Source organism: Coturnix japonica, chromosome 5 (genome assembly GCF_054131305.1).
Source record: "Coturnix japonica strain WE chromosome 5, WE-NBRP24, whole genome shotgun sequence".
Lineage (NCBI taxonomy): Eukaryota > Metazoa > Chordata > Aves > Galliformes > Phasianidae > Coturnix > Coturnix japonica.
In genome coordinates, this window is record NC_140667.1 from 5,702,501 (window position 1) to 5,718,918 (window position 16,418).

General features: G+C 34.0%; 1 protein-coding gene across 13 annotated transcripts in view; it reads left to right on the forward strand.

Moving 5' to 3' along the window:
• CCDC73 (coiled-coil domain containing 73) overlaps window positions 1-16,418 on the forward strand; it is a 66,342-nt gene that overhangs the window by 22,493 nt on the left and 27,431 nt on the right. For 9 of the 13 annotated variants that reach the window (XR_014946937.1, XR_014946936.1, XM_032444717.2 and 6 more), the window contains exons 2-7: window positions 296-440; window positions 7,626-7,697; window positions 10,633-10,704; window positions 11,315-11,350; window positions 11,763-11,837; window positions 13,583-13,621. Coding sequence is in view for 11 of the 13 variants with exons in the window: in XM_032444717.2 (XP_032300608.2) it covers window positions 309-440; window positions 7,626-7,697; window positions 10,633-10,704; window positions 11,315-11,350; window positions 11,763-11,837; window positions 13,583-13,621 (426 nt within the window). In the remaining 2 variants the exon portion in view is untranslated. The remainder of the gene's footprint in view (window positions 1-295; window positions 441-7,625; window positions 7,698-10,632; window positions 10,705-11,314; window positions 11,351-11,762; window positions 11,838-13,582; window positions 13,622-16,418) is intronic. The other 4 variants (XM_032444718.2, XM_085549912.1, XM_085549909.1 and 1 more) reach the window with 3 other exon arrangements.

Below are 16,418 nucleotides of genomic sequence, written 5' to 3' on the forward strand. Positions count from 1 at the left end.
CTCTGGGGAAAAAGGAAGCTCTACTTCATGCTCACCGTGGTCTTCGTTTAAAACTAAAATCCAAGTTCAAAGTATAGAGGGAAGTAAGTAAACATCATGAAGTGATGGTAAAACTGGTGGGTTTTTTTGTTGTTTGTTTTTTAACAGTGCCATTTAAAATGGAAATGTAAAAGATTGCATAATGGCTTTAACAGGTAGTTTTACTATTTACAAAATGCATTTACTTGCATTTCTTATCATTTCAGTATTGTCTTCAGGATCAACTGAAGACAAAATGTATGTTTTTCTATTGCAGACAAGTTCTAAGAATGGACAAAGACCTTAAAATGCAGGCACTTGACTCTGCTCTTCAGGGTCCATCAGAGACATTGCTTTCCATTCGTCTCCTGGACTTCAAAACAAGTTTATTGGAGACTATAGAAGAACTGCGTATTAGAAGGGTAAACATGTGTTTGGTTTGGTTTGGTTTTTTTTATGTTTTAATTCTGTTTTCCTGCCTGTCATTATAGAAAATGTTGCATAAGTGTGGGTAAATTTCACATCGTATTTTAAGAATTGCATGTGATCAAAGCAGTGACTGCAACTGAAATTTTCTCTGTGGGTTTTACAAGAAAACAGTTGCGTGGGAACCATGAATTTGACTTTCATATTATTATGTGTAAGTTGCTACTGTTGATCACCCGGCTATTAACACAAATTGTTTACATTAGACTTCAGTATTTCATTGTAGTTATTTCTTCTCTTTAAGAGTGGCTATTGATAAAGATAGTCATAAAATCTATGAAGTCTCATTTAATAGATGGATTCAGCATGAGCTAAAATTCTAAGTTAGTGCCCTACAGAACTAGTATACGAAGGGGGTGGACTTTCTGAAATAAGATGAGGATCATCATGTAGTAATAAAGTAAAATTGTTTCTACACGGTTGAAGGCAGTTATAATTTTTGTGGTTGATTTCTCAGTTGTCTGTAGGTACACAACTTTTTTTTCTCTAACATTTCTGAACTGCTGATTTTTTGAAAGACCTCAAATATTCTGTGCTTGATGCGTTTGACCTGTTCAAAGGATGTTCGCTATTACTTTAAAAATATTAGTATCAGTGACATGTTTGATTTATGCTTATTTTGATTCAAGTGAAAGGTTATAATCTTCTTTAAAAGCCACATGTTCCCACTTTCACTGTGCAGCACTATTCTTAAAATTCACTGCAGTTTGATCCCTGGACTCTTGTCATAATGGCAATGTTTAGCTTTGTCTATTTATTTTTTGTATTAAAACATCTGAGTGACGTAACTGATGTGATAATTACTAGAGCGTACCTCGGAAGATATTAGCTAAACTTCATTTACACTGTTGGGTTTTTGCTAAGTTTGCTTTCTTAATCTCTTCAGTGGGAGTCTCAAAATTTTTAGGGTCATAAATCATCTTTAGTTTTAGTTTTGTTTGGACTGTCTCTTTTGTGTCTGCCATATTACAGGGGTAAGTGACTGTTTTTAGTCAATGTTTTCTCAAGTGGGTAAACAATCTGCCTTGGTTGAATGTGTCTTCAGTCTCAAAATTGATGTTAATAGCAAAAATGCTAACTCATGGCTTGAAGCAGTGATTGAGCACCTGGTGGGAAGGTAGGGTCAGCTCAGGAGAGCTCAGGTGCAAGCAATGTAGCTGAGTGACTGGAAGGGATGGAGACAGCATCCACCCCTTCCCAGACCTCATTTAAGGGTTTGATAGTGGAGGAAAGGGATCTTGCTGGAGATCCCTGCCTACCTGTGGCCTTCTGCAGATAAGCAGCTTCTTTCCCTTATATCTGTGGCTGTTGCATTTGAGCAAATCCTTCATCCTTAAAAATAATTTACCTGCTTGTAATTAGAATTATACCAGAAGAAGTTAATTGTTTGATGCCTAATCAATCTGAAAACTGAGTTTCTGCATGCATTTTATTGACTTTAATGACAAATTTAGGGCTGATTGCTTAGTATCATTGGAAATTGGAATAAAAAACTTCAAGATTATGAACAACCGAAGGTTATAAAATGATATGGCCATGTATAGTACCTTTTTTTTTTTTTTTTTAAGTAGGAATTTTATGGATGTTCTTGCTTACAAATGATTCCACAAGATCCTTTCCTGAATTTAGCTATAAATCTGTTACAAATCCAACTACCACGGGGTTATTTTATGAATTTATAATCAGCACTGGGATAAAGGCAGCGCATGCACCAAAATACTAACTCAGGAATTACAGATCTTGTTTTGCTCTGTGGTAGTTTTCCTATGGACAAGAATAAACGACTTAATTAAAACATTGTCACCTGCTAAATAGGTAAATGTAGGCAGAGTTAAAGCTCTGCTCTTTCTTGCTTCTTCCCCTCACCCCTCCATGTTGCTTGTGTGAGTCGTTAGGAAATTTGGTAGCCCAATGGAGGCAGTATAGCCAGGTATTGTGGGGTTTTCTTTCTGTGCCTATGACCTGTGGCTTGACCTTAGAGGAGTAATCCTACATCTATTTGCTTCTGTTCCTCTTTCTGTTGCTTGTCTTGTCATTTAGACAGGGTTCTCTTCACAATGGGAACTAACAGATATTTTGTGTTTAATAAACTGCCTTGTGTTGTTGGTTATGCTGTGGTATGAACTCAAATTTATAAAAATAAATTTGCAGATGAAACAATCATAGCAAAGCTTGGCAGATGCTTATTTAAATACGTTGAATTCACTTTGTTCCAAAGTCTCTCAGTATTGCTCTGCAATCAGGCTGGTTTAATTGAGTAACATGAGGCAACTCTTTTTTTAATAGATAAATAAGTATCATATATTTATCTATAGATACATACCATATATTTAACTGTATAAAGTTGCCATGCAATAAGTTACACTGGAAGGCTCTTGTGTTTCCTGAAGCACAATGCATATAAGAAGCTGAAAGTGCATTTGAAGGCCAAGTTTGAGTTACAAGGAAGCTTATGTGTTGTGTATTGAATAAGCTTCTTTTTCCAGATGGAGAAAAAAGTCCTCAGTGGGAGAAGTGTGAGAATGTAAATTGAATGTAAAATGAAATTTTAGTGATAATTAAAATAATTTTAATAAAATTACTAACACTTTTCTTTGATACAAATGACAAGTTTCAGTGACCTGGTTCCATGCCTGAAAACCTGCACCTGCTGTGGCCTTTCCTGATGTTAACTAAAACATCACAACTTCAATACTGTTGATCCTGTAACTTGTTTCTTGGGTTTATAAAGTCAAATGCTTTAATGCCATTATGTTCAAAGATACAGGAGATAGCCTGATCCAGAACAGTGGCGTATTTGAATATGCTGGCAGAGCTGACAGATGATTCTAGCACTGCTTTGCAGATAATACGGACAAGTGGGGTTCAGTACTGAGATGCAAATTGAAAACTGTTAGTCAGTACTTGAAAAGGTCACTTAAACTCACAGGATAAATTGGTGTTTGTTATATTAAGAAAACTGATGAAACTATAAGCTTAGACTTTATGGTTTGTTCCTGCTGCTAAGTAAGCTTGAGTTAGTGGAGATATTAAAACATCTGTGGACTTATCAGCTATGATCACACTGGGTTTTTTTGGATATTTTGGTGAGGCTTACTGCAATAAACAGAACAAGAAGTCCTTATAGCTAGGATTTCTGTGTATATTAGGTACTTGTTAACAAATGATGGAGGGTTGGGTGGGGGGGAAGCTGAATATTTATCAAAAAGTGATAAATAGGTCCAGATATAAAAGAATAAGCAGCACTGGAATTTCTGGATCTCCCAACAAATACACACAGTGTATTTATTTAAGTCAATAAGCACTGTTAGCTTATAGCTCCTATTATCAAATGTGTCTTTTGATTAGGAATCTATTACTTGAAGTTGGAAATACGACACTAAGTAACAGTAAAGCATTTAAAGATAGATAGATGAGATTAATTTAACTACAGATAAACTGCATGGTGTGATGGGTGGAGCAATGAAAAGTTTCCAGAGGAAAAAAAAGAGGTGACTGGAATACATCCCTTTTTCTTTACTTGTGTGGAGGAATAGCTGATAGTGTGCTTCTGAAGAAGGACAGTATTTGAGACTAAATTCCACATATATGGCTACTAAAGATTTTTTACCAACTCTCATAGCTTTGAAGAACCAAAAACATCACAAATTCATCACAAATCATCACAATTGAAAACTAGAATCAAGCTGTTATGTTTTTCTCTGCCTTTAACATTTGTCCTGGTATCGAAACTTAAAATGAATTTCTGTGCAGTCTTTTAAAAGTTCAACTTGACTGTTTAGTTCATGGAGGGTATTCTAATTATAGCATGAGACAATCATAAACTGTATTTTCTATGAGTAGTGTTTGATTGAGCTGCATGAGAAATTGGCTGTGCAATTTCGTAGGAGGTATATTATGAGTTTGAAAAAGATAATAAAAGTACCTAGGAGCAGTTTTGGCTGCTTGGACGTGAGCCAGCTGTACTGTGTTCCTAAATCTGTTCAGGGTCAAGAATCGAGGGGGCTTGACCAATCCACAGCCCATCTTGTAAAACTGCAGCCTGAAGCAAAGGCTTTAAAGAACGCTTGACACTTTCCAAAGGTTATAACGAGTAAATAAACCATCAAATGACTCCTCTTTTATTGTTATGGTAGTGTTTTTATAAAAACCCTTAAATCCATGTAGTCCTAAGGCAGCTAATAAAAAATGAACACTTTTTAAGGTTTTGTGGTTTTTTGATGCCTCATCAAAGTTATATACAGCATTAAGCTCCCAAGTACAGCAGAAGTGTTTTTGTCGTATTAAACAGCTGTTGGAACTTCTTAAAAAAAAAAATAGAAGTGTTTCACAAGTTTTTAAAGCTTTAATTTCAAAATGGGGAAACTATAAATGTCCTTAGAAAGAAGTAAAAATGATGGATAAGGCTTATAATTATTAGCGATTTCACATAAGAACACTTTCAGCATATAATTGTCATTCTCACTTTGAGTATTTACGATGTTTATTGTTTTTTTTCAACAGTAGTTACGTACATGTACACATTTTTGAGAGCTTGCAGGTTTTCCATTATAATCTGGGAGTAAGTTGGAGGAGTGTTGTTCACATAGAGAACTTCAGTTCTTGTCTTCACTAGTATTTGAAGCGAAGGGCTCAATTGAAATGGAGTTTTATGTGGTTCTCAGACTTTATTTACCTTAAATATAAAGGGCTCAGTATAGATGCAGTGGTTACTATTTATCAGTGGGCCTTAAAATGTGACACGCTGTTTCCTAGATCAATTGTAAAATGTTACATTTTTAGCAGCCTCATTAAGTTTTAAAATATTTAGGTGTTTTAAAACAGAAATGGTGTATACGTGATTACAAATAATTTGAAAATTTGAATTAAAACCTTCTTGTTAGTTTGTAATAACTTCTGTTTTTATCTTTATTGAAGGCCTGATAACTTATTAAGATCAGCCATCCCAGTTTGTTCGAGTGTAAATTTGCTTTGTCAAGAATTAGTAACTCTGATTTATATTCTGTTGCTCCCCTGTAAAATATTACACTCTTTTCTCTTGATTTCATGCTAAGCTTAATGTGGATAGATACTGGTTGATCTCCAACAACCATTGAAATCAGTGATATTTTTGCCACCTCCTTCTCCCAGCTTAATTGTCCACTGCATAAGCTGGTGCCTGGATAAAGGTGGAGGTTAAGGATCATTGTTTTACAGACTTCTAATGTACAAAACTTTAGCTAATGGTGTATTGTTCTGATAGCATTTGTTGCCTCGTTGCTTAAGATTGCACTTCTACAAGAAGCTGTAAATCAGCCTACCATGTTTTTAGGAGAATGTATTAATATTTGTTTATAGATGAGTACGGCAAAACAAAATCATTATAACTGAAGTATGATTTGTAAAGGCAAAACTGAGACACTGTTATTTCTTCAGAATTTTAAATGCATTTCTTACCATAAGTCTTGAAAAAATTTATACCCTCTTGGTACATATCAGGGAAATAAAAGCTAAAAAATCTTAGCTAGTTCTCTGTGAAGTAGATTTTAATTATAAATATGTGTTCAGTATTTTCTGTGTAACGTTGATGTGAGTTTTGAGGCATGATTTTAGATCAGCACACAACTCTTATTTCGGAGTAACGTCTTGTGCATTAAAGTGTTTGTTATTTCTGTCCATACACACGCTTGTGCACTGTATGTTAAATAAGGATATCTGTTTTGATCCTAGAAATTAAAGAAGGTGTCAGTATCAAAAACCTATGTTAAATGTTCTTGGGACGTATTTTGCCACTTTCTGGATAATATAGTGAGACTATTAATCAAATACTAGAGTAAGGGGAAAAAATGTTGCATAATCTGCTTTAAAACAGCCTTGCACAAGTTGAGGCATTGTAACTGTCCTCTTAAAGCTAAACACTCTCATTTGTACAGGATTTAAGAAAGAACTGTGGTTCTTTGATGTGTATCATTCATGCAGCTGAATCTATTACCTGCTTCAACATAGAAACAGTCTTAGATCTTTAAAGGATATTCATTATTTGGCTGTATGTTATAGGAGAGCAGTGTGTTAGTTATAATGATATACATCTAAGGTATAAATACCATTGTGGTTGTTATTGGTAGGGGAATTGTTCTTCCTTTTAGTATTGCATTTGGGAAAGAAAAAAAAAAGGGGAGGGGGACTGTGCTTCTGAGAGAAAATAAAAATAATACACAAGGAAAACTGATTCTTGTTAGGAAAATCTCATTTTAGTGCCAGAATGTTTCAGGAGAACAACAAGAAATTGTTAAAAGCTGTGATTACCAGCTGGTACATCTTGTTATCACAGTAATAATTTGATTCTTGACAAGGTAGTTCTCTAAGAACAGATGACGTAACACACCTACTGAACTGTTACTTCTCCATCACCTGGATTGTGAAGAACCTTTGGCCTTAGTTGTGTCCTTTGCAGGTAGCTCATCTTATTAAAAAAATGCAGTGATTATCCAGGAATTCCCATTAACATTTTTTTAATCAGTCTGGTAGATCAGAAGCCTTATTGGCACATAAAGTTGCAATAAATGTTTCACTTTCCATGATAGCAATGTTTATTGCTGTCTCAGACTTTTAGTTGCTGTAGGAGATGTCAAAAATAAAAGGGGGGGGAAGAGGAGCGGGGAGGAAACAGAAGAGATTTAGCGCTCTGAGTGCAATTGAGAAATCATTAAGGTATCCCAAAGATTCTCAGTTATTAGCCGTGATTATTTGTATCATTGATTAACTGAGTAATCATTGACTTGCTTCATCAGGATATCCAGTCACTTTTCAGCTGTGGAGTAAAGTTAAGTCTATTTTGTTTCATTTGAGCCTGGTTTTGTTGTAAAGTGCAGAAGAGAAGAGTGGGCTGCTCCTGTCAATTAAGAGAGCTATGATCCTAGCTCATAATGTTCTGCTGTTCGCATAAATCTATGTTATTAATTCTGCAAGATTTCTGACTGAAACAGCTGATCTCTTCTACCGTTTCCTTCTTGTTGTGCAGTGTATAAGCACAGTGTATAGTAACTTCTGTGTGCTGGGCTGTCAAGAAGGAAGAGTAAAAGTAGACAAATTATGTTGGTGTTTGATTTGCAGGTGACTGTCTTTCATTTATTTTTATTTAGGAAACAGAGATAAATTATGAAGATCAATTAAGTAAAATTGTTGTGGAGAAACAGGAACTCGAGTGGCAGAAGGTAACTTTTATGTGATTTTTGCCTTTCAGCTGCTGAAATCTGGTTTTAAGATAATACTAATCTGGATTGTGGTTTGGTGCAGTTTTTAAGTCTTTTGTTACTTATAACAGTAGAATGTGTTAGACAATAGTTTGTCTAGTCATGCTGTAGCTTTTGTATTGCTTTTAATTGTTCTGAATTTAAAGATCTGCTTAACAAAGGAATCACATCATAATTGGTTTGACTGGACATCTTCAGTCAAAAGGGATAGTAATATTGAAGAAGTAGAACGTGAGGAATCTTGACACAGTAATGTGGCAGAAGCTACATAGAAACATCTCTGTACTGTGCCTGGCTTTGGCCAGTGCCAGTATCGTTGCAGTTGCACAAATAACTTGTAGTGTTGTGCTTTTAAGATTTCTTTTCTAATGTTTGTGTGTGTGTATACTTATAAGTAGCAGTATGAAACATTAAATTACAAGTTAGATAGACCCAGAAGTTTGTCACCTTTGCTCGGAATGAAGTTTTCAGTAAAACAAGCCTAACGTTCTTTCTAGGGTTAGGGCTCCTGAGGTTATGCTTTCATAGGAAATCCATTCCTTTCTCAAATACAATCAAAACTATGACCCTTGCCACTGGGTCACAAGATAAAAGGCTTCACTCTGTATATTTTATGATCACAGAAAAAACAATAACTTCAGCTCTATCCTTGATCTTGGGATCTTTAACATCTTAGTAGTAAAGGAAGACTACTTCTTCTTGGAGTTCATCCTAACCATCTTAAATTAATAACCTCAACTATGTGCTTTTCTTTTTTTCCTAAAAGATATATATGTGCACACAGAAACAGGAAACGTTTTATATTTGTAGAAGCAGCAGTGCTTTCAATTTGTAACCTTTCTTTGCTTTTCTTAACATAGCGTTGCAGTCCTTAATAATCCAGGTTCAAAAGGGGGTGATTTCTATTCTTTCCAAGATCTTAACAGTAATTTACTGTTTATAGAAAGATGGGACTTAAAGTTAGCTAGGTGTAATCATTTTGTGGTTGGATTTTTTTTTGTTTTCCTCATGCTTGTATTTTATTTTGCTTATGGCAATCCCAGTGTAAAAAATGACTTGTAGCTTTTAGGGACTTCAGGGGGACACTTATGTAAAACTCTAGAACTTCAAAAGAACAAGCTGATATTTGTTTCTGATTCTGGAGATTTAAGTAAGATGAAAATGCTAAGAAGTATGAAATTTAACTTGAGTTTTTGACCAAGTTATTTCCAAAGTGCAAAATCACATTGACAGTAGTTGAAGTTCAGTAAGTAAGTAGACAGCTCCTCCTTTGGGCTTTTCAAATATTCTTTTATATTTTCCCTTTAGAGATCTCTTTCTGCCAACATTTCTGTGGTTCAATATGCATTATGTTTTATCTTAAACATAGTGAAGTAGTTTCAAATAAAGGTAATGAAAGAGAATTTTCGGATTTAAGACAGAAATTTGCTTTCAAATTGTAATATTAGTTTTAAGAATATTGTTGTTGCTGTTAGAAAAAATATTTATGTAGGGAAAATCAGTGGACAAAATACTCTTTAATCTGGTAATTATATGCATTATACTTATCACAGTATACTATATATTAGATTACTTGTCGCAGTATCAAAGGTGATATTGCGTATTTAAGAAAGTGGCTTTCTTCTTTATATCCTGTGCATCACGTGTACAAGTCATGTGAGCAAAATATATCCCCAAAATAAATTTTTGAGCTAGTTACGTACAATCAATCACATTACTTAATAGACTTAGGTAGAGGTTTGTAGTAAGGCACGTCACTTGGATGTACAAGGTAAGAAAAAATGCAGTATATATTGAAGAATTCAGTAGTACTTTATCAGGTTATAAATTACACCAGCGACAAAGTTGTATTGAAGATAACAACTTGGTGAAACCAAATTTATATTTAAGTAAATTATCTAGAGTTGGCTTGAATTCCTATAGAAGTATCATCTTAATTTCGCAGTGCTGTAGTTATAAAGCCTTATTATTCCTGTAGTGGGTGAAATGACTTATCAGTTCAGTTTCTCATCTGTCACTCTTTAATAGTCTGAATTTGTGTTTATTTTTGTACAGTTATTGCATAATCCTTATTTTTCAGTAAGACTTCTTAGCTAAATGCTCCTCTGTATTTTGTGATAGTTGTTTTTGACTGCCTTGATTATTATTATTTTTTTTTTAGTATCTAGAACTTCAAAAGATGATCTAACAAAATATATCATTTATTACTAACCCCTAGGTTTTTGGTTTTTTTTCCTGTCTTGAGCATAGGAGTGTGATATTTAAAGATCTCAAAGGCTGCCAACTTGCAGAGCAGAGAATTAGTGCATGAAATTATGATATAAAACAGTAGCAAACACAAAAATAGTAGTATATCTTTAACTAATTTTCTTGTATACATATTTTGTGTGTGTGAGTAAAGCCAGGCAGTGGAATAATTAAAATAGGAAATCTTACCATATGACCTTGTGCTTAGTTTGTTCTGTCATCCTTCAACTCTTTTATGTAGTTTGAGAAATGACTAAAATTTAGCTGGAAAATAGAGTAAATTTTTTTTAATGGAGATGAGAATTAAAATCCTGCTATGACTTTTTGAACTGCATGAAGATAGTGTCACAAGGTGGCAATGGATATTGAATTGCTTCTGTACCTTGATAGGGTTGGTAGGAATTACTCTTACAAGTCCCAGCAGCAACATGTCTTCTAAGGGTGGTAACTGCTACCTAGAAGAGAAGCCACTGCTGAAAAGATGATAGTTGGTTAATAGGTGTCTCATCCTCAGGTTTTGCTTTTAATCAGTGACATCTTCCTAAAGTTATGTAAGAGAGAACCAGTGTTTTTCTTAAAAGACCATATATATGTATATATATTGCATTAAGATTATATTTAAATGGTTGTTGTTATTTCCCATGAGCAGGAAACTCTGCAGCATCAGACAGACACGTTACAACAACAAAACAAAGAAGCCATGGCAGCTTTTAAAAAGCAGGTAGCAAAATAAGTCCTTCCAGCCTACACAATAAGAATTGAAAATGACAGCAAGTTTCCTTTTGCTATTAAAACACCTAAGCTGCATGTAAAATGGTGGAATATACACCTCAAAAAAATTTGTTGTGTCCCCATCCTGTGTCCCCTCACATTTACTCCCTCTTCCCAAACTCTTTCTAAAATGTTGTCTCTTCTGGAAATTGTTTAATAAAAATTAAGGGGAAAATCTGCAATATAACTTATTTAGTTCAGTATCTGAAAGAGTGTTTTAGTCTTTCCAGTCAGGGTTGTGTTTTTATCCATTAATAGTGAGCAGCGATAGGAACAAAAACTGTTACACACGGAGATGAGTAATTTTATCACTAATGCTACAGATTTCAGTCATATCACAAAAACCAAACAGTTCTTTCCATCTTGAAAAAATAATTTGTTATTCACCAGCTTGCTGCTGCTGCAGAGCAGTGTGTATGTATGTGTGTATATATGTAAAATACACCTACGGGAAATAGGCTAAACAAAGTAGTATAGCATGTTTTCTGGTTTATTGTGTGAACAAAATTCTAAGTACTGTATTTATTTATTTATGTTTATTCTTATGCCACTGAATCAAGTTACAGACAAGGATGTTTGCCATGGAAGAAGAAAAGGTACTTCATTATAATTCATTATTTGCCGATTACCAACACCCATATGTACGCTATAATGTTACATAACTTATTGAACACGTACTAAGTATATTATGATTATTTTTCTTATTGTGGCCTTTACTAAAGTTACGAGCTATGGTTTCTTGAGAACTGTTATGCTTTCTTTATAACCTATAAGATTTTAATTATTTTTTAAATGTTAATAGTTTTAGTTCTGCCTTTGTCAGGCTTGTTATAAGTGATGAAAACATACTATCATGTATTCAGTTTGCTCTTCAGAGCATTATAGATGTATATCTCAAAATATTTAGCAGAGTTGTTTGTTATCTTCATAACACTCTCATAGTTAAGCCTTTGTCATTAAAAATATGTATTCTGCCCAAATTCTAAAGTACAGATTATGTTTTGAAAGGGAAAATATCAACTTGCTGTAGAAATAAAAGAAAAAGAAATTGATGGATTGAAAGAGACATTAAGAGAATTACAGGTAAATTATTTTTGTTAAATAAATGTTATTGATATTATAGTGTTGTTTTCACATGCCTCTCTCCTCCCCAAGCAAAAATAGTTATTTTTAAGAGGGTCATTAAGATCATCCCTTTCAATCTGCCTAGGATGTTTATACCTCCCTTTCTAACAATGAGTTTCTGTTTTAGCCTTCAGCTTCAAGCATACTGTCAGCTGAAATTCTTCTCTGCTAGAGGAAAGCACAGATTCCATAACCCAAATGGCATGTGAAATGTGACAATTGTTTTTCTTCCTGTTCCCCACAGTATTCGTTTATGCTTGTATTAATCTCTTCTTGCCTGTCTGAAAACTGTGGTTTTAGAAATTTCTAAGCAACAACAACAAAAATATTTACACTGGACATCCAACTCACAAAGTTACACATCCTTTGTGTTGATTTCCCTAGTTAGTTCCATCAGGAAGTTCCTATATTTTCCACTTGATTCATTTAATGCATTTGTATAAGAATTAAAATGGAGAAAGTCAATCATGTCTTTTTTATTATTTACAAATTCTTGAGTGGTAGATTTCAGTTGTCACCTTGGCATATAATTCATTTTACATCAACGCTTTCTAAATCTGAATGAGTGGATGCCTTGCAAGGGGTTGTGCTGCCACTTTGCCATCTGTTTGGCATTCCTACAGTGACCACCAGTGAACTGTTAATATCATCAAGTTAGAAGTCATGTTTCAGCCTGAGAGGCTGAAGACTTTGAAGTTACTGCTGGTGCAGCCACTTGTTTTTTTTTTTTTGTCAAGTACTGAAAATATTCTGCTGGCTTTTTTATTTTTAAGTTTCTGTTTACCTTGTGTAAGTTTAGCTTTTTTTATTGTTTAGTTGAAAGTACTGATCAAGTGTCTAAGAGTATAGTTTGGATATAGAAAATGCTGCTGTAGCCTGAAGAACCTGTGGGCTCTAGGAAATTGTACATCAGTATAAAATGTGAGCGAGCAATTTCTAATTCAATGCTGTAGTCCCGTTTCTACAAAGTCAGAATACTATCTCAGGAATGATTGCTCTATAGTATTTACACAGTGGTTTCGTTCATACTTGTGGGTTTTTTTAATCTTTATTTTTAGGCATTGTGAGTACATGTTAGGGTGTTCAAAAAACACTCAAGACTAAAGACCTGGAGATTTATATATTATAAAAATCAAAATTCTGTGATGCCAGTGGAGTATGAAAAATAATGTTAATAACTTCAAATGTCAACCCTGTGAGTTTAAAATATGCAGGATTGCTACAACATGTCTTTATATCACATCCTTTGGAACCTATACCTAAAAGGGTACTTTTTTCCCCAGCAGACAACCCACTTCATTCTCCTAGGATTTAAGGAAATACTTTCATTCTTATCTGTGTTTTCTTCTCTGTTTAGTTCAAAGGTTGAAGTTATTGCTGTAGTCCCATTGCACTTAGTTTCTGTGATATGTGTCAAGAGGTTGTAGATGTTACGCATTTCTTAAAATTACTGTAGATACAAATTGTTGTAATGTTGTGTTTTTTTTTTTTAATGGAATTTAAGTGTGCAATTTAAAGCTTTGAGAAGTTTTATAAAGTGAATCTCATAATAAAGGAATAGTTAAACTATTAATTTGAAAACCATGTTACTGTATTGGATAGGCAATTAAATCTTAGGTCTGAGAATGTTTTCAAAATCTGCAGTTGGTCTTCAGAAAGAATTGTTACTGCAATTCAATTAACAGCTCCTTTTCATTTTACAGATTGCAAAATACACGTTACAGAAGAAACTGAACGAAATGGTAAGAAAGTGATTTAAGTAATAGTTTGTGAAAAGAGAATGTCAGTTTATAGTATAATCCAAATACAATCTTGCATACTTTGATAGATGACAATTAAAACAAATAATCAAAAGAGGTGATATTTCCTTTGAAAGTAAAATACTTTCACACACAACATTCTTAGGTTCTTGTGTTGTGATAGCTGCTGTTTATCATGTGGAACTCCATGCATTAAAGTATAGTTAGTATATTAGTATTTTAATAGATTAACATGGAAATCCTTCTCTCATGGTACAAATAAATGTTAATTGAACAATGTAATCTTATTATCATTGTACTTGTAGGACCTAGTATTCATCCCAAAGGAGTAGTAGAAATTCGAGGCACTTATTTTGCTTTTGTTTCTTGTTTAAGAAAAAGTGTTGTTTTTTCTCTCTTTTTCATTCCTCTGTTCAGAATTACATCGGTTCCCCTGAACAGTTTAGATTTCATCCAATCCAGTTTACTCCCTTTGACACAGGGAATAAATTTATATAGAGTGACAGCTTAGTTACCCTGAACCCCGTTGCCTGTTTTAGGAAGTGGAAGAATGAGCTGCAGAAACATTGCTAAGCTTGAATGAATAAATGCTGTGAAAATTCTGCTGCTGCTCAACTGGAAAGTATAAAGATAATATTGTCAGACCATTATAAACTGTGATTTTAATTAAGAAGCTTAAAAAACTAGGGTCCAGTTTAGCTTTAAGTACCATGACATTTGTACTGAAAGTCATCTTCAACGCTACAGTGGTTTTACACAAAATATGGTGAAATTGAATAATGTGCCCTCTGACCTGGGAGATAAGGCTACAAGTTAAAGATCAAAGGCAACATAAAATGTGTTTAGTCTTACTTCACTTTTAACTTGCATTTATTCTTAAAATAAATTTAATCTAGAGAGATGCTTAAAATATACAAAGTTATTGAATTTCCTATTAGATCAATTCACATATTACCTTTAATAATTTGCAAGTTCAGTCTTCCATATGAATGAGAGTATTTAAATCACAAGAACTTTTCTATGAGGTAGAAATGCATCTGAATTGCTTAGATAACTTTATTCCTTTCATATGTTTAAACACAAACATTTTTAAACGTTATTAAATCAACAATGATTTAATATTATTAAAATATTGGTGCTGTGTGATTTCGATACAGAGTGTGATTATTAAAAATGTCATTGAGGTTTGGGAAAAAATGTTAGAATTCCACTTTTCATGTAGCACTAGACCTAACACGTGGTCTGGCCATGTATATTCAAGATGTAAAAGGCAAAAACACAAGGAAGAAGAAGTTCATTCTTTCCTGCAACCGTACTCAGCAGTGACTAATACAGTTTCAGGCTGGGTCAGTTTCTACTAACCGTTCCTTCAGTAGTTCTGCAAAAATAAGTGGTGAGTGTAGTGTCTTTATTATCACAAATGGCAAAATATTCAGAAGTAGAGTCGATTTCTGAAACCAATTTACATTTCAGTGTGTAGCTTGTTTAAGATTAGATCTTGTTCTGTCTAGTGCTTTGAAAGTAAGAAAATGCACTATCTAGTTTATGTCTGGCACTTGGAAACCCTGCCAGTCAGTAAAGTAGCTTTTGTGTGTTCTGGGGATTGAAGTGCTACTTTATTCCAATTTTGTTCATTTTATTCTGTTCTTTTAATCTAGCATTGGCGTTGTTAATATATCGCATGCTATTTTAGCATGTGAAGTTCCACTCCCCATCCCTAGTGAAATATTGTGAGAATTACAGTGCTGATGTCGTGTGTGATATGTGCTATAATTGTGTGAAAGTAGATGGTTTCTATTTTGTATTGGAAGTCTATATAGACTTACGAAGCCTTTTTCTTCCATTTTTCTTTTTTTTCCAAACAAAAAATACCAATTTTTGTGTGTTATTTTCACTTTGCACATGATTGCATATGGATGCAGGAGATTGCAGGGTGGTTACAACAAATCTAGTCATCTGATAGAATAAACTTAGATGTGGCTTCTACACTGTAATGTTTTCTTACTGCTGAAATGAAGGAGTAGCTAGAGGAAAATGATTCTGGTCAGGTCTTTGTTTCCTCCTCTGCTGATTTCCTGTTGCATACAACATAGACTGCTAAAACTCTGAGAGAACAGAACTAAAGTAAATGCAGACTTTTGTTTGTTTTCTACTCTGCAAGTAAAATTCATCTATTCACATGTTCCTCTGTTAGCTTGCATTGGCTGATCCTGAGCATGTCATAGAAAGAGAGCATTTAGAGTTAATTCTCTTCTACACTCAATTTTACTTTTATAGTACATAACCTTCAAAATATCTCGCGATGCTAAAATGTGAAAAACAAGAATGAGATGAGCTTTGTTTGGCTTAGAGACTAAATCCTGTGTATAGTTCCAAAAAGTAAATCTGGAATGGAAATTCTCGGTGTAGTTAATAGGGAGATGTCACTGTTCATATGGTAGCAATTCAGTGTATTGATGAGTGATTAAAGTAGGTGAGGTGAATAACTGAATGAATGGTAGTCTAGTTTAACTGAATGTCTATATTGATGAACTAAATGTTTGTGAGGCCATTAATTGAAGCTCAATTCAAGAGATATGAAATAGCCTAGTTACATTAAACTCTGCTATTCTTTAAGAGAGAGGAAGCTTCATAAATCAGACTGTTCTCAGTAGACAGCCTTCTGAATTGTACCTAGGAACAGTTTGAGTACTCTTCAGCCAAAATATGCCTGGGAATTTAACAACTTCACATTATAAGCATTTCCTGAGAGCATCCCTGCCACCGTTTAGCTCTCTAA